Raw genomic sequence first — 27878 nt, forward strand, 5'->3', positions numbered from 1 at the left:
CGCGGGCGGAGCCGCGGGCAAAAGCTATTAGATAATAAGTCGTTCAAAGACGTAAAAACTAAAAACGCATCCATTGAAAACAATATGGCAGTGTTACTTGGCCTGCAAAAAAAATAACCTCACCAAAATAATTTGAAATATCATAATTACCCTGATATAATATACAAGCTTTAAACTGAAAAAAAAATCAAAATTAAAATAAATTTTTGTTTTTTTTTGTGAGTCGAGTATCACACTTTGCTTAAATAATGATTTCAACATTTTACTTCTTAGACCAAAGACAAGAAATAGTTTATTTTTTTCTGTTTAATATTAGCAATGACACGAGATTGATAGATTTTTTGTAGACAGTTATTTTTTGCATGAAGTTTGGCTCGCATTGAATTATAATAAAATAACAACACTCGAATATTTTAATGTTCTCTGTGGTTTCTTCATCAAAAATGTCAAACATTTCTTAGTTAGTAATGCAGAAATGCTTTTCCACCGGAAATAAAGAATCATGATCTCATATCATCCCAAACATCGCTGTTTAATCAATTCTAAGTTCTTTTTTAATTCCGTGCACCCAACTAACTAAAAACGTGAAAAAATAATGCATACTAAGAATATTTTTGGGAAACCTGGATCAGTGAACAATAATTTTGGATACCTAGCCATCATACGAGGACATATGGTGCCATTAATACATAACGCTAAGAGCTACACAGAGAAACATGAAGGCCCAGAGAAAGATAAAGGTAGAGTTGAGCAAATAGATAAAATCCACATGCCAGGCTTCGTCCATCCCGAAAACAAGAACGAAGAAGGTTATTTCACGCAAATAGCCAGGCAGCAGCTTGAAGAGCTGAAGAAAAAAATGGAGAAGCCTAAAGTGGACAATACTGAGAAAAAAGACTAGAAGTTAAAATTCTTGTAATGATGTTGGTATGTCCTTGTTCAAGTATTAAAATTGACTATCAGGTGTATTTGTGTCTTATTTAACAGTGGCAGCGCTAAACAATCTTTCTAGTTTATTTCATATCCCTGACATTATTTCAAGATGTACGTACGTACCTTATTTTCTCTATTCTTTAGTCCCTTTGATGCTAGGTCTTCATCGAACAGTAATCAGGAATGGACGACATATTTACTAGCCCAGCGTTTACAAACTTGCAGAGGAACTTAATGGCAATCAGAATACTAATGGACATTCTCAAAGTAAATTGAACGTACAAGCGGTTTACATTTTATAAACTTAAGTTCTTTCTGCTATGTTTGCTGCTATTGTTATAGGAGAAAGTAAGTGTATGTTCAAATTGTGTGACAATTTTGTTTTGGTATGAGACTGAAGTATAGCACTACCTATTTGTCATGTCTGCTGAAATATTTGTAAGAGGGATAGCGAAGTACAGTCAAGGAATTGAATTCATGGGCCACCATGGAACCTTTTCAAATGAAAAGTCATTACGACTTTCCTTGTTAATTAATGCGATGTCACTATGACGTTTACTGTGAAATGGTTCCATGGTGGCCAATGAATTAAACTCCTTGACCGTACTACTATTTCTAGCGGGAGCGACAGTGATAGATAATTTGTGTTGCATATTGATAATCTTAAATGATATGATCCACGTCTCTGCTGTGAGCTTATCTTTGGTTTTATTTCGTGCCGTATAGTATACGATGGATTATTAAGTTGTACCTATCAGATATTTAGAACATTATATTGACTTAATTTCAGTCACAAGAATGCGGTTGTTTTGTTTGTTTTAATAAATTCCTTTTCAGGATTTTTCAAGAGACGTGTATTGTGTGTATTTCTTTGCTCTTTTTTAAAATTCTTTAACACCTTCTTTTATAAAGATTAGAACTCGTATCTCATGTGTAATATGTGTAATAGACAATGTGATTTCCAGTGATTTCAGCTTGACTTCTGTCATTTTACTATCACTGTCACTTTCCACTGTCAATCGCATTTTTGACTTCGTATAAATTTTGCGCAATATTAGATAATTTCTTCTAAAATGTCCATGAAAATTGTTTAAATCTATAGCTAGTAAATTCAAAGCATATTAAGATGGCTTTTGTTAGGAATGTAAAAAAACCTTCGAGGGTAGTGAGAGCCCTGAAACAGATGAAATCTAAGTTCCTCTCAAAGCCAGACAGTCAGATGCTGTTTTGTAGGAAGACAAAATTTGTCTTCGAAAATTATAAAGGTATAGTACTGATTGAACGAACGGATTAGTGTAAGTTGGAAAATTAATTGGCTTACAGAAAATGCTGTAGTTTCAGGGTAACCCCTTGTTTCTGTGTTATTTCAGGATCATTAAAGCTTGGATGCTTGCTTATTGTCATGTCATAAAGCTCTCAGAACATCAAGTTCGTTCTCAACTCTGTAGTCCCTCAGACACAAGTTCGGATCTAAATAGTAAATTATTAATCAGATATCTTTATTTCACAGGTGACCAGCCCTTGCATCCAAAGATTATCCTGGGAAAGTCCTGTCACACACTAACTTCACACATCTATCATCCTGTCAACTGCTCCACCACGGCTAAGTTCCACCACTTAGCGGAAAACGCATTAATGACATGGGCTATGTGTAATAAAAACGAAGTTATATTCAAACCTACAGATCCAGAGAGTATCAGTGGTTTAAGGAATTATGCAAAAGAAGTAGATGGTAAAGGTGCACCACCGGTAGATGCGAAAAAACCGAATGCAACAAGGATAGATGAATCTGTTGGTGCTGAACGATTTGCTGAAGCCAAGCGAATACTCAAGGAAAAACGCATGTCTAAGGAAATGAATAACCGGAAAAAGTCCCCTTTTGAAGAACCGTAACTAAAGTTTCATGATAAATATTTAGTGGATAAAATTACAAATGTTCAGTTAAAAATATGATGTGGAGGTGCTGATATCTCTCATCAAATATACTGAATTGACATCACCATAAGTTCTTTGTTTTTATGGTTAAATAATTTATCTATACTGTAAAAGAGAAAGCTATAGGCAGACAAGCTTGATAGAGAAGGTTATAGATTAACTCCAGGTTTTAATATCAATATTTCGATGGTTAAAAGGCTAATTGATCTAAGCGCCACTTTTGTAAAAAAATTAAAACAGCTCAAACGACGAAGAAAAATTCACTGCTTCCCAACACAAGACCTCAAAAAATATCGCTTAGATCAATTAACATTTTAATCGTCGATTTGCTTGTTTGTCCTCTAAGCACTACTAAACTAATCACCCGATTGCAATATAAACCTTTGATGGAATATTTTCTTGAATTGAAACATTTCTCTGCCTCTGGTGATAAACACCTCAAACGGCGCAAATATGCCAGTATAGGGCAGAGTTAATATTTGCACAGTTGGGGGTAGAAATTCTAGGCCCTTTGGATCCAGGCGCGAAAGAATTCGTAAAATGGGTCTCTTCGTCCTTCCCGACCGGAAGGCAGGCAGCTATCCGCAATCCTATGAGCCTGCCCATTCAATACGGAAAGTCGAAGTTCCTAACATAAAATCCCACTAGTATTATAAATGCGAAAGTTTGTAAGTCTGTTTGTCAGTCTGTTACCATCATGTCTAAACTGCTGAATGAAAATGAATAGATGAAATTCGATATAAAGGTAGTTTAAGTCTCAGGGAAGGGGAAGGACGTAGGATAGTTTTTATCTCGGGAAATTGCATAGTTCCCGCGGGATAGCGATAAACGAACTCTACGCGGACGGAGTCGTAGGCAACAGCTAGTTTGTAATAATAATATCACGTCAGAATCACAATATAGTTTTTTTTTTTCTAATTTGCCCCTACTGCACCAATTTTCAACTCAGTCTGTTGAGTAATTTTGGAACAAATCTGGATATGATAGATGGACAGACAGACAACGGAGTGATTCTATTAGGGTTTCGTTTTTTTTGATCTACGAAACCCTGAAAAACAGTTGCGCTGTTTCCCAACAGTGAAATAAAACACTTTAATGCCTTTAAAGATATTTAATACGAAGTACCTAACATTTTTGATGAAAACAAGTCTAAATATTTTAAGGTTCACATGAATGAACCTTTTCCTCTTTGTGACCTTTTTCCATCAATGTTTTTAGCGACGGTTTTTAGTAATCACCCGGGTCCTGGTCTACGTGGCTCACTACCTTCGTCATCTGGAGTCCTCATGAGACCTTGGTTACGGAGTCTATTCTTGATATGCGCTATCTGTTGCTGTCTCATATGGAACGCAGGATCAAAAAATTGGTAATCTGAATTTTGACCTGGTTCCCTGAGTCTTGGAAAGCCTCTCGGAGCCGGATTTTCAGCCCATTGGTCTGGTGTTACGTACATTCTTGCTTGCTGCATGTTTTCCCTAGGTTTTTCGGACGCTTAGTACCTCTTAGGTTGTGGAACTTTGTGACGTTGCCAATGGGTGCACCAGAGTTTGCGCTTGCGAAAAATATACAGTGCTTCCTTATGGGGTAAGGCGTTCTTTTGATTTTCGCTGATGAGTTTTCTGGCTTCTTTAAAATGGAGTTTAACTTGTCGTTAGTGGAGTTTGATAGAGATCTGGTTTGCGACGTCGATTGTAAGGGAGTTGTGGCTCTGATTGTGACGCCGCAGAGTTTGCTGGGAAGCATTTTCTTGTGTTAGATGGTGGAGGTTTGTGGGTAGGATTGGTGCTGGTTTGGGTTTTGATGATGGATGGACTAAGCACTTTCAACTGTCAGTTGACTCGACGTTTGATTGTTTTGCTTTGACTAGATTGTCATTTCACATAAACGAAAATTTTAAGTTGAAAATAGTTCTCATAAAAAGTAGGTGCTATATTTTTCAGTCGGTATACCACTTGTATACCACTAAGCATTACCTATGTTGTGTTATAAATCTAGTTGTGTGAAATACTTTGAACATAAGTCATTTCATTATACTATAATTTGGAGCCATTTTTTTCGACAGATACATTTGTTGAGTTGGTTCTCGGATTCTTCTTAACAGAGATTTCTTCTCAACAGAGACATCCTATCCTATTATTTTACTAATATTATAAATGCGAAAATTTGTGAGTGACAGAGCGAGTGGGTATGTTTGTTAGTCCTTCACGCTGAAACGGCTGGACGGATTTGAAGGAACTTTGGTATGTAGATAGCTGGACGTCCTACTAATATTATAAATGTGAAAGTTTGTGAGTGAGTGAGTATGTTTGTTACTCCTTCATGCTGAAATGGCTGGACGGATTTGAATTAACTTTGGCATGTAGACATCTGGAATAAAACATAGGCTACTTTCTATTCCGATGTTCCCACGGGATAGGGATAAGGTGGCTTAGAGTCATGAAATTTGACATGATTGTTTTAATGCAACGCCAATGAAAACCACGATATAATTTCGGAGAATTCCCACGGGAATTTTTAAAAATCCCATAATTTCAATTCAGCTGCTATCTCATGATTTACGTGTGCGAAGCCGCAGGTAAGCACTAGTTGTGCTATAAATTCACGTGAATAACAATAAAGAAACCTGAATAGATTTAAAAATATATAGGAGGGGGTAAGGTTAAAAATTACTAAAATTCTGCTTACGTAATACTTGAATGACCTCTAACTCTCAAAGTGAAGGACGGTGGGTCCCACTGAGGCCCCAGTACCCCCCCGCGTTACGTGGCCGAGCGGGGCCGCAGCCAGATAATCTCGCGGACCCACGCTGCGCTCGACAGCCAGCTCCCGTGCGCACGCGCGTGTACCGACATCATACAAAATGTTATTTGTTTTTTGCCAGCACTACAAGTACAATTGCTCAACGAGATTTACTATTTTATTAAAACTAAAAAGTTTTTCAGTTGCACCCGGAACCCGTATCCGCTGAAACGGTTGGCCGGCCATACGTGCCAAGCGTGCTACCAACTGCATCCCGTTGCTCCTGCGAAACAAAATATTTATAGTTAAAATCGTACCCGTATTAATTGAACACAAAGTTATGTTGAAGGGGGTATTGGGGAATAAAAGTGTTTTTTTTTTCAATATTCTGGATACTACAAACAAGTTTACATAATGGATATTACAAACAAGTTTTATTTAAGGCTCCGTATTTATTTTCAATCAAGTGTTACTAATTTATACCTAAACATTTAAAATGGTGAATGTGTTTATATATGGGAGTCTCTGACCATGGGGCATAAAATCCAGGGTTCGATTCTACACGCATAACTGAGCTATTTTTGTTCTGCTACTTTAAAAAAATATGACCACTTTAGTTTACTACTTTACTTAAGTACCTTACTTATTAGTTTACTTACCTACTTTAGGCTTTTTTTTTCAAACAAATTAAATGTAAATGTAATGTATGCGATACAATACTAAATTGACGGCACATTGATATTTTTTTATCCTAGAGATGTCAAATAAATGTCTAAAATTATTTCAATACCCCCGTATCAAGAGACAGCGATAACACCGCCATGTCCGATACACAGATTTAACAATTAAACTTTGAGAATCAGTAAATGACCTAAATTTAAGTTTTTAAAATGTTAATAAACAAAAGTACTTAGCTTAGTTTTGTAGAATCGAACCTTGAATTTAAAGCCCTATGGTCATAAACACCCTGTTTTATTAAATTGTTTTGCTATCGTTACTCTTAGCAGTTTGAAGTCCGCAGCGCCTGTCAGAGGCACAGGTCAATCCGATCCCAATCCTCTCTGTGGGATAAAAACAAATTAACAACTTTAGTTTACATTAATGCTGGACGAAAGCAGGAAAGCCGAAGGCCGAAATAATGAGGCTCCGTCTCGATTTGCCCGAAACTGAAGCCGAAAACTGTTGCGACCAAACCGCTGCTTAAAAAACGGCGACGGTACGGAATCGCAGTGACCGTGTGCCATCTTTGATGGTCACCTCTACGAATGTAACAGGAACGCAGCAGTTGAAAGCAACGGATAGCGTACAGTCGCCAGCACCAACATCTACCACAGCAAAAAGTTCAGAAATATCTGATACGACTCTATTTTTAAGGCCGGTAGAATGTGTCGGATATTTTGCACGCTCCACTGAGGCAGACATTTATGCAGGTGATTGTACTATCAATCTTCAACTGAAGACCACGATAGTATTGTCAAGAGTGCAGCGATTTCATCATCGTCATCAACTGGAAGATGTCCACTGTTGAACAAAGGTTTCCCCCCTTAGCACCGCACAATGAATGACAGCTTGCCAGCAGCAGGACTACTACGAAACTCGAAAATCGAAGTTCGGATCGTACCGTCCCTCTCACTCTTGTATTACATAATTTAAGTGTCGGCAGGACGGTACGATACGAACTTCGATTTCGAATTTCGTAGTAGCCCTGCTACCACCGGAGGGTGTGGTGTTCCGTCGTTTTAAGATGGCGACGAAAATGGCTTTCAAAAATCCCTAATTATTTTTATTTATCCTTTTTCTATATGTATTATTTTCATATGTTTGTCATTTGTGTATGTTTAATTGAATTTTACAACGCATTGGTTTTTTACTGTAACACTGTAATTTTTATTGATTAATAAAAAAAAATATTAATACAGGCTGTTTTCAAAATGTATAGATGTAATAAAAATAAACGAGATAATTTGTAACAATAACGCCCATGCACTCATCCTGTACAAAATAAACATACGATTCCATATCAAGTAACAGCACCAAAATGTTCCTACATGTCCGTCCGTATTAAAAGGCCATTCTGTTGCGTCCGCGCACCTCAAAAGTGCCGCCATCTTTGAAATGCCGCTTTGTGCGCTACCGAATAGCGTACACTGTAAGGTATAGTGTATATAGAAAGATCAGAGGACCATTTTTGAAATCACATCCCCCAAAAGCGTGCTGTAGAAAAAAATTAAACATCTGATTAAAATATGAAGATTGGACGTTTGATTAAAACTAAAGTAATTGTGTCGCAGATTTTATTAACGTTTTATAAAGAACCGGCAAATGTTATGTCTCTAATCATAGTAGTAAAATTTTCGGTTTTTTTCCCAATCTCGTAGAAACATGGGGATGAGAAGTAGCCTATGAGTTATTCTAGACATCCTGCTATATGTATATTAATTGAACGTAAAAAAAAACATCCACATTTTTACTATACCATTATAATGGAAGATCTGTTTGTATGTCTAAATGTGCTGTGTATATTCGGTATTCATTTCAAGATTTTCAATTGATAATTAAGTCCAAACACACAATGATACTTTCTACTTGTGCCGATAAAAAGAATACTTTTGTAAAAAAATAGTGAATCAGTGCCTTTTGTCGAGTTCTCTGACATTAGTTTTAAATCCAATATAATACATACATAGGTACTTAGTCAGTCTGGATTCGTTTTGCAATAAAGATATTATCGTAAAAATGCTTGCTCAAGAATATGGTACTTGCTAACTGCTACATTACTACTGCCAATAGTTTATATGTTCAGTTGCCGCAACATTATACTGAGTGAGCCCCAATTTATACTATTCGATGATTTTTTTTCTATTATATATATATATGCTTGATGTATGCTTTATTACTGTTATGGCACTCCAGGTCTATACCTTATCATGTCTTAAATGCAATGTTTAACTATGTGACTGTTTGTTGTCTTAATAAATAAATAAAAAATCTTTCTCTCTCTCCCCCCCCTCTCTCTCTCTCTCTCTCTCTCTCTCTCTCTCTCTCTCTCTCTCTCTCTCTCGATTGGATTTCGATTCGATTTGGATTTGCTGGAACGCTAAAATCAGTTTTCATTAGCTATATTGGACGGATTTTGAACATGAAACTACCGTGAGACTCACATATTAAATGATATTGTAACGGATAACTCACGTCTTAAACCGAGTTTAGCTCGACATGTTGACGGACGGATTGGACGGGTCGTCTAATTTTTAATTTCCCAACTGTGTCATATGAACGAATGGCTTTTCTTTACTTGACGCTGTCTGTGGTACCTCTGAAACGGGTGGACCGATTTGGATGCTGTTTTTTTTATTTGAAATCAGGTTTCTTTGCTATTGTTCTTAGACATGTTTCATCTAAATCGGTTTAGCCGTTTTAGGGATATTGATCTTTGAAGTGACAAAAGCGGGGGTTTTCCAACTTATTTTTTGTTAAGTATATCTTAATTATTTTTTGTCTAATTGGCAAAAGAAAAATACGTGTCTAATATTTTCTAATAATTGAAGTAACTGATGAACTCACGGCACCGAAAAACAGAACCCTCTACTGTGTCAGATTATTAGAAATCAGCTAATAAATATACATAACTAGATGTTGCCCGCGGTTTCACCCCCGTTCCAATCTTTTTTTTAAATTTTGTTTAGCACAAACTTTGCCCTGACAATAAGGAATACAACAAAAAAATAATTATCAAATTCGGTGCCGTCGTTCGGAAGTTATGCGCGTACTCGTACATACATGTATTTCGGCGATTTTTTATTTATATAGAGACAGAGAAGAGAAGAGATAGAGAAAAGAAGAGAAGAGATAGAGATTGGTCAGGGAATCAAGCTCAGGTTACACCAGCCCATGCAATATTATATATCCTTCCCTCTGGACGGGTTCAAAAGGGAACCGTACGTAACTCTTGCGCACATGAGGAGCTTATCCGTCTTGCATCCCAGAGCTATATAGTATCGTGAAGTTTAGCAACTTTGTGTTTGCCATGATGAGTTGATTTCTCAAGTGTCGAGTAAATACTGTCCATAAAAACAAGGCCTTGTAACTGCAGTTACCATGGTGGCGCAGCATGCCGGCAATGCAGCGCGAAGGCCGCACTGGTAAGGTCGCCATGCGAAGATGAGCGTAATGGAGACAACCTTTGGGTTTGGTATCTTACTTTATTCTAAGAGCTTATGTTATTCTAACACTACATGTATTTATATCTATGTATTTGTGGATAATATATGTATGTGGTGAGGTACACGCTAAAGACGTTTGTGGCACGTTTGTGATCAGTTTACCTACAATAAGACGACCCAATCACAAGCATGACTGTAACGTCGCTTATTAGCGATATTCCAGCTCTCAGAACATCTTCATTTGGTACGGCGAGCTCAAATCACGACAGGCGCTCGAATAAAACCCGCTACCAGAAAACCCTGTAGTAAATAACAATTGGTAAATTAAATATCTCCAACAATAGCAACAACATACACATTCCGATACTCCTTGGGAGGCTTGCGGCCCTTTGTAGGATTATCCGTTGCGAACTTGTATTAGCCAAATACTTGCGCCGCCACAATGTCGGTTCGTTCGATAAAGGATTTTTGTTGGTTTAATTCGCCTTGTAAAGATGAGATCTGGTGATGCCGTATCATGACGGCGGTGCCTTGAGATCAACTACAGTAGTATTATTGTGCCGATAGGAATCGGCAATCTTTGATTTTTATAGGCTTCAAAAAATAAGAAGGTTCCATCCAGCGGTATGGAGTAAATATTACTAATCTTTCAGTATTTTAATTCTGCAACAAAACTTTCCAAGCATGCAATTTAGACATGAATTTACCTGTAAGTACAGAAAATCACTTCTCAGACTGCCGTAGCATCTCCAAAAAACCAAATCGAATTTCTAAGACGCCTGCGAGCTTACCTACTTATACGTAAGCACTTTATAGTGCCTCCTTTGACCAAGATAAATCGATTCAAGTTCATCGAACGAAACCAAATCACGAGAACGCCCGCGATTAACAACCAACACACTTCCAAATTCAAAACGCACCAATGGTCACTTGGTTTTTTTTCAAAGCCGAAAATGGCGGCGGCGGCCTGAAACGTTAAGGAGGATTTAGAATAACAATTGTTGCCTGTAATGGATATGCACTAGAGCATAAATGGTTTGTTTGTTTGGATGCCGACACCTCAAAAACGTATTGTTGTTTAGGAGTTTTGAATACGGCTTATTGAAGAAGCGGTGACCAGTGGGCACCGGGCATCTGCGGACATTAGATTCTGCTCTGTTGCTTGCTTTCAGAAACGATACTTTGATATTGGTACAACACTTCAGATAAATAAACTTGGGAGTGTAAAAACTCTTTACATCAACTGGTTGAATAGTGTTCGAGTGTTACACTCATATGGGGCAATTTTTCAAATAAAATATGACCTATTCATAAACATTTGTACAGGTTTACTGTATGACAGGTTTCAGAAACACACTTGTGCCTTCAAAGAACAGCAACATCATGACAATGTTAACACTGGATCTGTCTAGGTGCTAAAAATTGTTTGAACACGCACTAGCACGATTGGCAATTCATTTGCGTTCAGACAGTTCCCATCGGGTCTCAAGGTACAATCCTGTGACAGACAGAATAGGGTTCTGTTTGTTTTGGGTACAGAACTCTAAACACGAGCTCCAGTTCCTAAACTTCCATACATGAAATAACTTCATTCCATTTGCATGTATGTTTGTAGCTATGCGGGTTCTTCTCATTCTCACCGACGTATCATGGAAGCCTTCATTTCGCGCTCCAACGCACCCTGACATGCGCACCTACAGGCTAGAGAAAGAGCAAAAAACATAAGGTTCTTAATCAAATAAATCATCTCACCAAGGCCCAAGGTACAGTATCGTCTAATCCAACACAAGTAGAAAGTAAACTTGATTTAAGGGTCATTGCGCCTAGTTAACTCTTTCATTTGATAACTGAATATTTGAAGCTACTGTTCGATTTGCTATTAAGTTTTTGATTAAGCACTCACAAAAGATAATTAAATTTCATTGTTAATAGTAAATCGGACAGCGAATTAATCTTCGGTGAAATTATAGTCTGATTGGTGCAAAAAGTTGATAACTGTTTTTATAAGTTACCAGGAAAATTGGTTGAGGTCAAAGCAATGATAATAACTAATCGAAGGGTTCTTAAATCATAATAGGAGAGATCCCGTTGGAAGTAATATGCTGTATTAGTAATTGAATACTTGATTACAAATTCTTCTTCTCCTTTTCCTTAACCCCCGTTCTACATGAGGTCGGGTATAGGAAGACAAGAGTATGGAGGCATCATGTGGTACAATCAGCAGTAGAACTGGATAAGCTGATGGTTACGATACTCAAAAATATCTAGGTAGGCAGGTACACACGAGTGTTTAGGTCATTTTGTGCACCACAACTGCTTATCTACTTCAGCTGCTGACTGCATTTATTCCAAACTAGCTTTTGCCCGCGATGTCTTCTGCCAATGATTCGTTAATAACTCTCACGGGAACTGCATTTTTCTAGGATTAAAACATCCTTTATATGCATCAAGATCTCAAACTATCTGCATACAGTCTAAATTGGTAGAGCGGTGTAAGCGTGAAGATTCAACAGACAGAGCTACTTTCACAGTTGTAAAATTGTATGGAAAGGATTAATAATTTAACGCTGTCATAGCCATTCTAAGCAAACGCTGGAAGACACTTTCAGGCAGACTAAAAGTGGCTTTCTTGATCAACTGAAATATCGTTACCCATATCTATATTTAAAAAAAAAAAACGTTTTTTGCACAATACACACGAGAAGACTGACATCACTGCCTTGCCTCCAAAAACTGTATTCGGTCTTATTATATTTTGATGGCATATCGATTTCGTTCACAACAGAACTGAATTATAGAATCACCGTATGATAGAATGTTGAACGTGAATTAATTGAATTACGATCCAACCGCTGCTCCTGCGCAGGGGGGTTAATATTGTGTGGCCGGCAGTTGATGGTACAGTATTCAGTTGTTTGAAATAAAACTGGATGAGGCATATGACATTTTTTAATACATACAAATTGTAGGTACAGTCTCCAGCACCAATATCTGACACAACAAGCGTGCATAAATATCTGATACGACTCTAAATTTACTAAAAAGCATCCAGTACCACTTTAAACTGTAATTTAGCTGTAAAAAGATTCATTGCATTTAAATTTATATTTTTGATTGATATAATACAATTTCATTTAAAATTAAATAATATTAAATGGTTATTTCTAATAAAATTGCATTATGTAGGTTTGAGTCGTGTCGTGTAGGTACTTTAAAAAAAAACAAGTGTGGCGGGAAAGTATAAGGGCAAAAACTTTACATTTTAAAACCGTGCCCAAGCATTTAATTTAATATTTTAACAATTTTGCTTTATTTCCTGGCATTATTGGAGAAAAGCACTATACATATAATTATATCTCACTCAGCGGATGTGGCAATCCGTGTATTCGTATTTATTGACGGACTCAACTACGCTTCGTCTGTCAAACTCTACTCATCCACGAATTGCTTTTTCCCGACCTCGGCAATACGGTATTTGACAACTCCTGATTTTGCCATATCTTAATATTATTATGAAAATATAGATAAACAGATAGTGTTTAGCGAATAGAAGATTTAAATCGGTTGAAAATTGGATTTAAAGTGATTTTTTGAAACCTGTCTCTTTCTCAAACGCTTTTCTCTATGCAGCAAGTATGGCGGTACTGGCGTGTGACGTCACATGCCAGTATGTCTTTCTCTGTCTAATCTTGAATTTCAAACCTTTATAACTTTGTTATTTGTAAAGGTAGCTTAAAAATTGTTTTTCTATTCGATAACAGGCATTGTGTAGTTTTAATTTATAAAACATATACAAAATAGTCAAATACCGTATACTTTTCCATGCAGATTTCGAAAGACAAAGATAAGCTTTTTTGAGCTAGTAAGGTGAAAATGCATTTTACATTTCTTCCTCAAGGACAGTAGCGCCACATAACACGTCGCGTCTGATTAGGATTAACTAGAATAAAAAAAAATGTTCAAAACCTTTACTTTTTTAATTGTTTTTCTATTCATGTTTATTATTGAAATTGTGGAATGTGATCATTTTATTTAAAAGTGTGTCAGTTGGAAATCAAAATGAACTCAAACAAAAAGCGAAATACTAGTCCGTTGCATATCGTAAGTTGGTTCGTGACTTTAGACTAGACGAAATTTTAGACTTCATAGCCGCCCTCCCTAAAACTAGGATGGTCAACCACCTCGGTACACACTATTGGCTATATTTAGTCTCGTTGTAAATATACTATTTTTGTGTACTTTTCCAGTGTCTGTATTTTTAAAGCTTATGGTGTAATACCCCATCTAGTGTTTAATACGCACAACTCAGCTGTCAATGCAAAGGTGTCGATAGATCATTCACAACTGACAGGGGATATATGACGCGGACGTTGACCTCCGGCCGACACATTTGTTCCTATTACGTTTTGATTTACTGGCTCCTCTTATATGATAAATTAAACTTTTTGATAGTAGTTATAGGGTTGCATTTTAATTGGAGTGCGAAAAGCTCTCAAAACCTTATGGACCTAGAGAATATTTAGTTGGAATTCAGTAGTGATTACTAATTAGTATTATTGAGATGTGTTTTATTAAAGACAAGGTTTATCCCGCGGGTTCGGTTCCGTGAAAGAATGAAAAATTAGCTTTCGATCCCTATGGAATTCTTAATGCACCTCTATGGTAGCTGCCGTGATGTCGTCAAAACTGTACATATACATATGTAAAGATTTGTGTCAATGGTATCAAACATTGAGCAGTTCCCTCATGATTAGACGACCTTGGCTGCAGCATCAGGATGTGTCTATCATATAAACCCATTGTCATCCAAACTGAACGTCAATGCAAAGTTTCGTATCTGTGCCATGAACTATTGAGGAGTTCCCTAATGCGGAGACGATCCTGGCCGTACCACCCCAGTTTTACTACCGTATAACGTATTGTTACCGTATTAACATAAATATACCAATTTTCAGCTCAATTGAATACCAGGAAGTGGTCGAAAAATGGTTTACAAATTTTGACACTACAACTTTCAAACTTGCATACAAACGTAAGTTGCAAAAAATTGCAGAAATTTAATGAACAATAAAGAAAGTTTTCGATGCAATCCTTGGTAAACCACCCCAGTTCAAAAGAAAAATTATCTTAAGTACCTTCTAACTTTGTTTTAATAAGAAAAAAATTCTTAGAACGCATCCTCTCAAGTCAGATATACCTACAAACAAACAGCTTATAACCCAAAAAGGATTATAATAATGAAATTTCTTTATAACAAAAACGTAACCCTCTGGCGGCAATCGAGTAAAAACTTTTGCAAACTTTCTTTCACATTGCAAAATACGGAATACACCCCTCTAACTAAGACATAAGAGTTGGTAGGTTTTGAAATAAATAGCAAATTTTTGGAGTTTCTAGGGATGGTTTTGTAAGTTAATACGAATTTGTAAATTAACTTTTGGCCAATAATTTTCGACAATGGCGGAGTAACATGTTGGCTACTGGGCGGTCTGCGATGACAAAGGTTCGGTGATGTGATAATATCATCACAACGATGATTATAATAATGATGACGAATTCTTTTGTGGCGTTTTGCGGTATTTTGTTTAATTTTGATGAACTATACTTCGATTTTTTTAACATTAGAAAAAGGGTAAACAATTTTGACAAGTCTTTTTATTATTGAAAAACGTTTTAAAAAAACACCGGCCAAGAGCGTGTCGGACACCCCCAAAATAAGGTTCCGTAGCCATTACGAAAAAAATAAGTAATATTTTTCTAAGGATTCCGTATTTTATACGGAATCTTCCAAGTTTAGGTATATTTTATACCTTAGGGTGCTATTTACTCTTAAACTACTTATAATTCTCAAGCAAACTTGGCCGTTATAGTTTTCCTTGAAAGTTTGATATACTTACTACCATCCTGAATTTTAAAAGACCTATCCAACGATACCCCACACTGTAGGGTTGGATGAGAAAAAAAAACACCCCCACTTTACGTCTATGGGAGGTACCCTAAAAAATTTTTTTTTTGAATTTTTAATTGTACCCTTTTTTTGGCATAGTTTACTTATATATTTTTCTTTCTAGCATTGATAGTCCGACACCGATCCGTCGCGGACCGACAGACAGACAGACAGACATGGCGAAACTACAAGGGTTCCGTCTTTGCCATTTTGATACGAACTAATGTAAATGATCATTATGTCCTTGCTAATTGTTACATATTTGCTGTTTTTAGGGTTCCGTAGCCAAGTGGACGTCAGACGGCTAATATGATGATGATGATTTTGTTTTATTTAGATATCCTACTGTACCTATTTAATTTGGAAGCGTTTTAAATCTCCGCTAGTTAATCTGGCGTATCATAATTTAGCCATGTCTAGCTATAGCCTCTGCGGCTTGGGTGTCAGTGACGGCTCCAATAACGGCCGATCGAGCGCGGCGCCGGCGCCGGGGTGACAACGTCTTTATACCGAGCATAAGTCTGTCAAAGTTTTATTGCGAGCCACCAGTAGCGTGGAGTGCATATTTTTGAGACAAACCGGAGAGTGAGAGAAGTACGAGTAAAGTGTACCTACCTTTTTCTATTTTTACAAATTACTAGAGTTTACCCGCGGCTTCGCACGCGTAAACTATTCGATCTGGTAGTTACAATTGAAACGGGATTTTACAAAATTCCCGTAGGAAATAAAATTTATATCGTAATCTTCATTGAGGTGTTGTGTTAAGAACAACTATCCCGTGGGAATATTAGAATAAAAGTAGCCTATGTGTTATTTCAGACATCCAGCTATCGACATACTAAATTTCATGACTCTAAGCCCAAGAGGGCTACTACGAAACTCGAAACTCGAAGTTCGTATCGTACCGTCCCTCTCGCTCTCGTATTAAATAGTATAAGTGTCAGAGGGACCGCACGAACACGAACTTCAAGTTTCGAGTTTCGTAGTAGCCCTGCAGCCTAATCTGGCGCGCGGCAATGAATGGGTAAAGAGCTTTACAGACTGCAATGCAGGATAATTAATAGATTTCTTTTTTGCTGAATGGCAACACTGGCATTATAATAGATCGCTCGTTTTTGGCTCGAAATTCGAACTTGTGATTTTATTTTGCTTAATATACAAAATGTACACACCCAATATCATATTTTCTCAAGTTTTTCGCGATTCCCAATGTCAAAGAATAGAATTGCTTTAAAATTCCAGAGAAAAAATGCGTTGTTTGGGAGAAACGTGTCAAAATGGTGTTGTAGCGTGCCATCCTGCTCTGTCTCGTTTTTTTCCCTTTCTGGCGGTTCACTTTTATAATATAGATACGTGCGGACATCCCGATCCTGTCAGCAAATTTGAGTAATACCTAAGTAGCAAGTTAATTCCAATCTAATCTTTTTGTGGATCCACTGAAAATTAGCGATGTGGTACAGTCACAAGCATTAATATCTGACAAAAATATCTGACACGTCATTCCGGCCCTAGAAATAGAGTCATATCAGATATTTATGCACCCTTGTTGTGTCAGATATTGCTGCTGGTGACTGTACCATGTGCTGAACGGACTCCTTTTTTGAAACAACTGCAATTTAGTTTAAAATTAAGGTGTTGTATTGTGGTTTCACAAATATAAATAAAGATCTCTTCTATTTCTAAATTTGGCCAGAAGTCTCATTACTGACGTCACTCATAAAATTTAGGTAACCTGACGTGGATTGCGTTGTTAAGATGCCACGCCACTGGTATATTAATAACAATAATAACGTACACCTCAGCGTTCGCGCTAAACATACAATGATGAGAAGCAAGATGAATTAAATTCTACCTTTGACGCGAGTAAATCGATTGTGCTGTAACGATTATTCGTTTACAAGAGCTCGCGACATCTTCACAGGTTCGTTCGATCGATCATCGGGTGACAATGACAATGCGGTTCCCAAACATAGTCACAGAAACTGGTCGATCGCAGGATGAGCAGTAAGTACTTACGATTTTCCAAGGAAGAGTAAAATATTTATATTATATATTTGGTAATGTAAACCAAATATAAATAAATATATATCCTGTGGGAATATCAGCATAAAAAGTAGCCTATGTGTTATTCCAGACGTCCGGCTATTAAATACTAAATTTCATCCAAATCCGTTCAGATGTTTTAGCGCGAAGGAGTAACAAACGTGCACTCATTCACACAAACTCACAAAAAATTATATCCTATATAAACTCACATAAATTCTTTTATATCTTTATTGTTTTACTACACGTTAGTTTGACATTATTCCCTATACAATTGGATTCAAATTACTTTGACATTTATCCACACCTCCACTCCAAGGTTGACAGGTAAAGATCCCGCAAAGGGATAAGTCCACCTTTGTACAAGTGTCTCAAAGTTTGTCTTTGTATGTTTTATGATTGATTTTTATATGGTAGACCTCAGGAGGCTAAACAAAAAACAGTATCTAAAATTAAATACCGCAAAGTTTGAGCACCGTAGTGGCCGCGGGCGGTCGCGCGACGTCGTCAGACTAATTATCGATACACGACGATTATTCCGAATAATTAGGTCGACCCCACCAGCACTCGCTTATATTGTACATGCTCATAATAGTGACTTGAAGTAAAATGTTCGCGCTGATTTTTACGCGCAATGTTGTCGTAGTAACGACTGACTGATGATTGATTCAGGGCCTGAATTTCAGGAGTCACTTTGTTCACGTCTTACATCTAGATTGAGATTTTATCCCAATCTCGAGGAAAAAAGTAGCCTGTGTTATTCCACATGTCCAGCTATCTACCTACATAGTACCAAATTTCATGACTCTATGCGGATGAGATGTGGATGAGATTTCAAAAATTTATCCGTATCTCATAGAATTATTGAGAAAAAACTAGCCTATGTGTTATTCCAGATGTCCAGCTATCTAGATAGGTACATACCAAATTTCATCGAAATCCGTCCAGCCGTTACCAGCCAGACGCTAAAGCGTGAAGGAGTAACAAACACACACTCACAAACTATCACATTTATCATAATATCAGTACGAATCGTTTAATTACCCAAAATAGTAGGATTACTAGTTTTGGTACACTATCTATTTGAAGTTTAAACATAAATCAACCTTAAAAATGCGTGAATTTTCATTTTTTCCACTTACACTTTCACCTTAGCCTTCGTTGCAACCCTACTTTTTATCCCGGAAGCGGAAAATTATTGCAGAACACATAAAAAGTTGGGAACAGGTAGTATCTTAATAAAGTTATCATGCAATTTTCAGCCTCGGTGGTCTTCAAAATACCCCGACATTTTTCAGAAATATGTCAAAATGTAGACCGATTATGTCGAAATAAAAAAAAAGTTTCTCCCAACGCAACACAAATAATTTGACTCATGTTACAAAGTGATAGAGACCAGATTTAAGGGCTTTCTCACTGGGTGTTTTTTGGGAAACAAAACCCTTAGATGAGTGATAAGAATTGTGGCGAAATTAGGTCCTGTTTGATGATTTGAAATTAAAATTTATTACAAAAATTGTGATTGACACGTACACGTTAAAAATCTTAAGTTTTAAAACTAAAGGTTTGTTGTTAAAAAAAATCAACAGAATTATCGGTAATTTCGTGGGTTGTTATTTGTTAATTGGAACAAAGAGCAACGAGGGCTAAAAGACAGGCGAAATATCGATAGATGGCGTTAGTATCGTGAGGTTTTCTTGACATTACGGTATCTAAATTCAATGTTATTTGTATAATCACCAGCACCAATATCTGACACAATAAAGCGTGCTTAATTATCTGATACGACTCTATTTCTCGGGACGGTAGGACGTGACAGATATTTTTGCACGCTCCGCTGTGGCAGATAATGCAGGTGACTATACTATACCTACATCACAAAACGTCAGGGACTATTTCAGCTCTTAAGTGAATGTGACCAGCCTCCATAGGAGTTTTAGGTTGGAATTGTTGTCAAAACTTATTAAGCAAATTCTTTCGCTCTACTTGCATTTAGTATCGCTTCGATAACCTGAAATGCCTTTACATTCAGCGCTGTTTCTTAACTGGCCTAGTCACTGACCTAGACTTTTGCATGCTAAATAAAAACAAAAATATTCAAACATAGAAGAGTAATTCCAGGCACGATAAAAATACTGGCCATCAAAAAAACCGATCGTACCACCAACTCTTTGAATACCGGTAAACACAATTTTTTAACAAACACCTACACATTAAAATACCCGATCTAAGAACCAGTCAAAGCGTTGCCGACAATAAAGAAGCTTTAAAAAATAATCCGCCCCAAGTATCAAATAATAAACTTAGTAGCAAGTGAATTTTGGGGATCGGGTTGCATTCTCGGCAGGAAAAAAGACCTCTCCTTATTTTTTAAATGTACGTTGGAACATGACGGCCGGCGTCAGATGGTAAAAAAAGGTCTGACTGTTTTACTTTCATTTTAGATTATAGAGATGAGATGATGAATACCTGTATCTGTAATGTTTTTAGAAAAAAAAATACCTAAAGCGATGCCCAATTCGCGGTGTAAAAGCCAGACGAACGTAACATCGTTTATCCAAATTGTGCAGGAGAGCCGAAAAACTGCGAAATTTTACCACTTTCAACTTTACGAGCTTCTTGGCAAGTGAATATGCCACGGAAGAAAGAAAAAAAATACTGACATGTACACACACAATACAGCTTTCAGAAAGTTAAGAAATATTGTAGTTATATTTGCTAATATACCAGCAATAAATATTTTTTTAAAATTTGGTTGAAATACGTTACTTTGGCCCTTAATTTTTTGAAAATGTTTATAACCTTTATTATTATTGTACTCGGATACGTTGTTTATGAAGTTAAATAATACATCGAAAATGAATAATTTTTATTTTTATTATCAAAAAAATTTACAATTTGTAATAAAAAAATAGACACGCAAGCAAAAAAAATATCTTCAACATAATGAAATAATATATAAGTATCAAACATAACAATATTTTTCTGAAATTATTTTCTTAAAAAGGTCGGGCAATAACTTGTTGTTGCTAATATTTTCTAAATTTGTTGTTAGATGGTTGAAGTTCAGGTCTTGGATAATTTACGTTTTCTTCTTTTTCTCCCAATGAATAAGTTCGATCCTGAATACAAAAAAAAAACATATTAATTACCTACGTAACTGTAAATCGCATCGCAGTATAATTATTTCATTTTATTTATTACCTATTTAGTTAAAAATTAATAGTTCTTGTATGAATTTAAGGCAATTTAAAGCCTTGACACAGATTAACTTTTAGGTGCAGTTCGGTCTAAACCAGTGAAATTCAGTATATAAAATTTAATATGAACAATAATACATATAATAACACGACAAGCGTACATAAACGCGTCATGTTTGTTTTTATAAAATTCACCTGAGCATGGAGTCCTGGGTTCGATTCCCAACTCAAGTTACCTACCTACACCCATATTAAGATTTAAACCGGGCACAAATCCAATTACTTACTTTAATAATATAACTTGAGTTGGGAATCGAACCCAGGTCTCCATGCTACGGGTGCATTTTATAAAAACAAACATGAAAGCTAACTCAATTAGGTACCTACCTGTGCAAAAACCTTATTGACTTCTTTATTATTGTGATCCTGAGATGATCTACTTGGTTCCAAAGCCGCCAAAATCTTCCATTTACGAGTGTTTTTCTTCATTTCGTTGACTTTTGCAAACGCATTTACTTACAAAAACACAATGATAAACCGAACTGGAAACAAAACGGCAACGTCCAATATCCAAACCAAAGGGACTCCCCGCACTGTTTTGTGTTTCGACCTCTTGTTAGACTAGACCCTACCTCAATTTTTAGGTGCCATTTTAACGTATATTTATACAAATCATAAACGGGCTGTATTATGATCAATAAAATGTAACTGCCACAATAACGTATATCGTACTACGTCGTTTTGGTCATTAATTATACTTACTAAGTGTAAGAAAATATAAGTGCCAAAAAAACGCAAATAAATATCCGTTGTTTTGGCTGTTAAAAGTTTATATGAAACTGGAATATTATTAACAATATAACATCCAGATTGACGCATAAACTTTTACGTCGTTATGGTTCGTGTAGAATTTTGAATCTTTCAAGCAGCATTCTACTACAAAGAATAATGTTTCGGTTGATACGTTGTTGTGGCCCTAAAAAATAGCAAAATGACTAAAAGTAATTTAATGGATTTCAAAATACGTTTAGCTGGTTCTATTGAAATTGCTTTTTATGTCCTTACGTTTTTTTGGAACTAGTGAAATATCAACCGTACGATTACGTCCTTTTGGCAGTTCATGCAGGACCACATTTAGAACAGTTTTATGAAAAAAAACGATTTTCGAATTTTTTGATGTTACGTTCATCTGGCTCTTACACCGCGAATTGTTTCTAAAATTTCAAAACGCCATGAGATTTCAAATGTATCAGGTGGGTGCACAGCCATAGAGGTCTCTTATAAGACTGTAGGTATACCCATATTTTTAGCATTTTATTGGTGTAAATAGTTAATACCACGGTTAATACAGATTTTATATTTATTTAATTACCTGCTTATACTTATTGAAAACAGCTAATTTCATCATTTCACGCACGAGTGAGTAAATCTAGTTAACAAAGCTCAATTACTATCACAAAACTTAACATAAAAAACCATAATGACAACGAAACATAGCCAGTATTTTTTTTATTGAACTTGAACCAAGCTATCACGTGAAGTATGACGGGGTCGGATTAACAAAATCATAAAAACGCTTCCACTTAATTATGCATTCATCGCGTCCGATGCACGAACGAAACGAAATACCCCACAACAGGCCATCGAGATAACGGACGATTAAAAATTAAATTCCAATTTCAAAAGTCCATGTTCGAGAAACAACTTTATTTTTAGATTTTAAAGCACAACTTCTACTGACACTGGCCAGTGATTAAGAAGATAAAGAAATAAAATAAAAAGGGCGGGAGTGTTTGAATAAGGAACGTCACGTCAAGTGAAACGTCAAATTGTGACAGTTTCCGCGCGGGCGCGCGATGCGATCGTTGCACCCGGGTTCGAGGAATTGCACAAATTTGAAAACAATTGAAGATGCGTTTGTTTTTATTCACATACAAACACGATACAATCTTTGGGCCTCTACTCTAGAGTTCCCGCAGTGCCAAAAATTGCGGTCGCGCGAGATTATCAATGCTATAATATTGTATAATATAAATATAGATTCAAAATGTGCGCGACAGGACTGCACGATTTCACACATCTTCCGATAGGCAATGGCCTAGTATCGATAAGTCTTATCCAATAAAATTTCACGGAATGGAATTATTATTGTTATATTATTTTATTTAGCCTATAACTGTGTCCCACTGCTGGGCATAGCATAGGCCTCTCCTCTTGACTTCCACATCTCCCTTTCCATAGCTATATTTGGCCACTCACTCAGTTCCGCGTCCAGGTCATCTCGCCATCTCCGCCTCGGCCTGCCTTGCCGTCGTACCCACCATGTGGCTTTGTGCGCCCATCTTTGTGGGTGCATCCGGCAGACATGCCCGGCCCAGTCCCACTTAAGTTTGGCGGTCGCTTTTCCAACATCAGCTATTCGAGTCTTGGAGCGCAATGTGGTGTTCCGGATACGGTCAGTCCTTTTTACCCCTAATATGCTGCGCTCCATAGCTCGTTGGCAAACCTTTATGCCCTGATCACACGTACCGAGTAAAGTGGCGAGAGAGTGTCCTCGGCCGAGTGCTCGGTTCGTGTGTACTATGTGACGAGTACTCGGCCGAGCAAAATGGCGAGCGAGCCACTCGGACCCTGGTTTGTTTACTAGGCCGAGTGCCCACCCCCGCAACTCCTCTCAGCATACCCCGCGCCTACTCGCTCGCCACCCGGCAGGTATGAACTCGTTCACTCGCCACTCGCCAGTCAGTAGCGTCGTCGTAGCGAGCGGCCGCGCAACCGCGTATTGGCCACTGTCACCAGGAAAATCAAAATGCGTGTAAACACCTACTCGCCCACCCTATTCTCTCGGCCTAGTACCAATTGGGGATGTCTAAAAAAAATTACCCACGGTTTTTATATTTTTTTTGTACAGAAAAGTCAATTATAAGAAACTAATTTCAATATTTTTTCATTTAGTTCACTACTTTTTTCAAAATTAATTATTGAAAATATTTTGGTTGATGACGTCACAATTCGATAAAGTGCTACCACATAGCTGTTAGTTCATGACTTTGTCATGTGGCACCCTCTTTATTTTTAATTTTTTTATCTGTGGTCAAGTTTAGTGTCAACCGTCAACCAACTTTCACTATTGTCAATTCGTTCCATCCTCGTAACATAATTGTTTTTCCCTGGATTCCGATTACCCTAATATACTTACTCGTTGACCTGTGCTAGTACCTTGGACTGAACCTGCTTATTCGTTGAACTTTGCTTGCCTCTGGATACCGAGATGAATAAAAAATGTATTGTACCAAGTCGCACCAACACTACTAGCCGTAATAGTAAAAAAGCTTTTGTGCACGTAAATAAGAACTTGAAAAAGCTATGGTGTTATAAATAAGATATCGATGTCGATTCAAAACGCCAGTGTTATTGCTGTGAAGATCATCTAAACGTAAGTAATTTATTTTATACACTTACTAACCTACAAATACGAGTGTAACTATTGTCGTATTTGCAGAAGATGCACTATCATGCGTGAAACTTGAGTCATGTCTGATTTATGTTGGAGTGCAGTAAAAAGGGCAGAGAATTCCAGATATTACATACTTAATTATTTTGTATATGAGTAGGGCTCACAAAATACCAACTTTAGAAAATGGTATAGTATTATTTTAAGTAAGGAGAGGAGGTTTATAATTAATTGTTTAGATCTGGTTCAGTTAGCATTTATTTTATAAATCTAATAAATAACGCCGTTTTTATGTACCCATGTAATTTAGTTTTCATCGTATTAAGCTTCTGTACCATGAACCTAATTTAGTTTTTTTTTATAGCTGGAAGAAGATTTAGAAAAGTGATATTCTGCCACCAAACTCAGTCATCATGGCAGACAGAGGCTTCAAATAAATTGAAACTGAGCTGATAACAAAAGGTGTCAAGTTGCTCCGCCCTCCCAGCGTGTACTCTGGTATCAAGCCTAGTAAAGCAGAAGTAATAAAGACAAAGTAATAGCAAGTCTCAGAGTACATGTTGAGAGGTTTATCAGAAGAATTAAGAGAGTTTAGACTTTTAAAACCCCATTCTGTCATAAACCATAAACATGTAAGTTACATGAACCATATTGTTGTTAAAGCATGCGGTGTGATTAATTTGCAAAGTGAGATAATAAAAAGTGAATAAACAACCAAAATAGTTTTATTTTATTTTCAACCTTAAAACTACTCACATTATATTTTCATCAGTATCACCTTGTTTAGGCATAGCATTTTGACGACCAGATGGGCTAGTGGTTAGAGAACCTGATTACGAAGCTTGGGGTCCCGCTTTCGATTCCCGTGTCAGGGCAGATATTTGTATGAAAAATACGAATATTGCTTTCAGGTCTTGGGTGTTTAATATGTATTTAAGTATGTATCTATGTATATAAGTATGTTTTTCCGTTGCCTAGTACCCATAACACAAGCTTTTCTTAGCTTACTTTGGGACTAGGTCAATTGGTGTGAATTGACCCGTGATATTTACGTGCGTATCCGGGACCAAGCCAAGTTGTTTTCAAAGGGAACCGTATGTTGTCGTAAATGCTGAAATATCAGTGTCCGGGGCCAAATAAAGGTTTTTTCAAACAGAAAAGTGCAAGTCGTCGTAAGTGCAGAAAGATCGGTGTCCGGGGCCAAACAAAGTTGTTCTCAAAGAGAGAAGTGTAAGTCGTCGTAAGTGCAGAAAGATCGGCGTCCGGTTTAACCAAAGGTACAATTCATTCAGAAAAGGTCATCGGAATCCGGTATAAACACAGCCAGGGTATTTTACTTCTTCTTCTTTCTTTAAAAAAATATGGCTCTGTCCATCGGAGGACAATTTTGCCAGTGTCTAGTAGTTTTTGCCGTTGTACGGTAAAAAAATTCTAGAAAACGAAATATGAGAGGTAATGGTGGATGAACGATGACAGCGCGAATCAACCGTATTTTACTTAATTCCGCTCAATACAATATTCGTCGCAAAACAAACAAGAATGTCAATTTACAGTAATGACACTTTGCCGGCACTGTCAGTGCCAAATGTCAGATTGCCGATCCAAATCAAACTCCGTAGTATAACCCACGCGTAAATTGTGAAGAGTTCTAACCACACAGAATAAAGTACGACTTGGACCGGTTACGCAATTTACACCAATGTCAAATGAAGGTCATAGCTTATTTGTTAAATAATAAATTAATTACATTATATTAAAATTAAATAACTACAGAAAACGAGTTAAAAAGCATTTATCTCGAAATGGTTTTCGGTTTACTATACATTGCAAAAAAATAGACATCCCCAATTTGCTGTCTCGCCATGCTACTCGGTACGTGTGATCAGGGCATCAGTCTGGGATTTCTGATTCTCAGTCAAAGACCATGCTTGCGCACCGTAGGTCAGGACAGGCAATACACACATGTCAACGAGTTTGCGCTTCAGCGTTAAAGGAAGGTTACCCTTCATGTGCTCCTTCATGGACCAGTAGAATGGAATAGAAAGAGTATAAATTTCTGATGGCTGGCCTGATGATTATTGGTTACTGTCTCAGTAGTTAACATCTTTATATCAGTAGCAATAGAAGTGACAGCAAGATGACATTTATTATAGACATCATCACATCATACAGTGGGGCATTAACTGTAGGTACTTATTCCAAATCAAATGAATTACAAATGATGGGACAAAACTCATACCTCTTAGAAGCAAATTGTATACATTGTAATATGATATAATTATGGTCACAAAATGGCAGATGATATTTCCCAAGCAATTACTCCCACAACCTGTCATTCCAACAAAGAGTCGTAAATTCTCGTGGCAACATAGCAAAACTAAACCTAATAAACTGAAACGTAGAGTAGAAACTTCATGAGCAGCTCAGATGGAGAATGGCTGTTTTGTAAAATATTCTCAATTACGGGTTATTATCGATTTATCTACATGAACAGACAGACATGACGACATAAGGCGTATTGTTATAATTTCTGTGATATGATATTTATGCATAAGAACGGAAATGAATTAAGTGTTCAAAATAATTATTTACAGATCAATGGGTTTGCGACAAAAAGGTTTTTCTGTCAAACAGTCTCTTTCCAAAATTGTTTTTTTTTTATAAACATAATACATAATATGGTATAGCATAGTAGACAAACGATAGAGTTTTCCGGTAGTTATCTACTTATATCTATTGGCAGCCGCGCAACTCTGTAGGCGTACTTGTACAGTCAACATCAATAAGTGATCACTTTTGTACCTTGTCATTTTAACGTCATGTTTGAAAAGCCATACGAAATTGTGTACCGACTAAATGCAACAAGGTACAAAAGTGATCACTTATTTATGACGTTGACTGTACACTGGCTCGGTTTGTTTTGTAGTTCAAGGAATTTAACCGGGTGCCTGGCGCGAGACATGACACCATTTGATCTAATTTCACTTTGGTAACGCTCGATATCTAAAATTAACATTAGATATACATTATGCATAACGTTCCATTGGTATAAGATCTACTTTCAATGACATCATAGTCCGCGTTGAATGCATTTATCGCTATCTCGCGGGAACTACGCCATTTTCAGGAATAAAAACTATTCTATGTCCTTTCCCGAAACTCTTCTTTCAATCTTTACAGCAAATTTTTGCAGGTGGTAGGACCTTGTGCAAGGTCCGCCCGGATTGCTACCACCATCTTGCTCGCTAATCCTGCCGTGAAGCAGCAGTGCTTGCATTGTTGTGTTTCGGCGTGGAGAGTAAGACAGCCGGTGAAATTACTGGCACGTGAGGTATCCCATCTTAGGCCTCTAGGTTGGCAACGCGTCTGCAATACCCCTGGTGTTGCAGATGTTTATGGGCGGTGGTGATCTCTTACCATCAGGAGACCCACTTGCTCGTTTGCCATCCAGTCGTATAAAAAAA

The 27878-nt window shown here is 37.0% G+C and overlaps 1 protein-coding gene across 2 annotated transcripts; it reads left to right on the forward strand.

Moving 5' to 3' along the window:
- Nucleotides 1–369: 369 nt before the first annotated feature.
- Nucleotides 370–2923, forward strand: LOC141435656 (uncharacterized). Of its 2 annotated transcripts, none has more exons than XM_074098391.1 (2): nt 370–927; nt 2444–2923. In XM_074098391.1, the coding sequence occupies exon 1, from the start codon at nt 596–598 to the stop codon at nt 899–901; it is 306 nt and encodes a 101-aa protein (XP_073954492.1). In that variant the 5' UTR covers nt 370–595; the 3' UTR covers nt 902–927; nt 2444–2923. The 2 variants fall into 2 exon arrangements, with proteins under 2 accessions (XP_073954492.1, XP_073954491.1); XM_074098390.1 differs by lacking the exon at nt 370–927 and adding an exon at nt 1953–2198.
- The last annotated feature ends 24955 nt before the right edge of the window (nt 2924–27878 follow it).

Source organism: Choristoneura fumiferana, chromosome 15, assembly GCF_025370935.1.
Source record: "Choristoneura fumiferana chromosome 15, NRCan_CFum_1, whole genome shotgun sequence".
NCBI lineage: Eukaryota > Metazoa > Arthropoda > Insecta > Lepidoptera > Tortricidae > Choristoneura > Choristoneura fumiferana.

Bases quoted from the DNA above. Each gene is read 5' to 3' on its own strand.
- LOC141435656 (XM_074098390.1), top strand. From the start codon at position 2,060: ATGGCTTTTGTTAGGAATGTAAAAAAACCTTCGAGGGTAGTGAGAGCC. The intron at 2,199-2,443 runs GTATAGTACTGA...TTTATTTCACAG, and splicing joins TGTCTTCGAAAATTATAAAG to GTGACCAGCCCTTGCATCCA.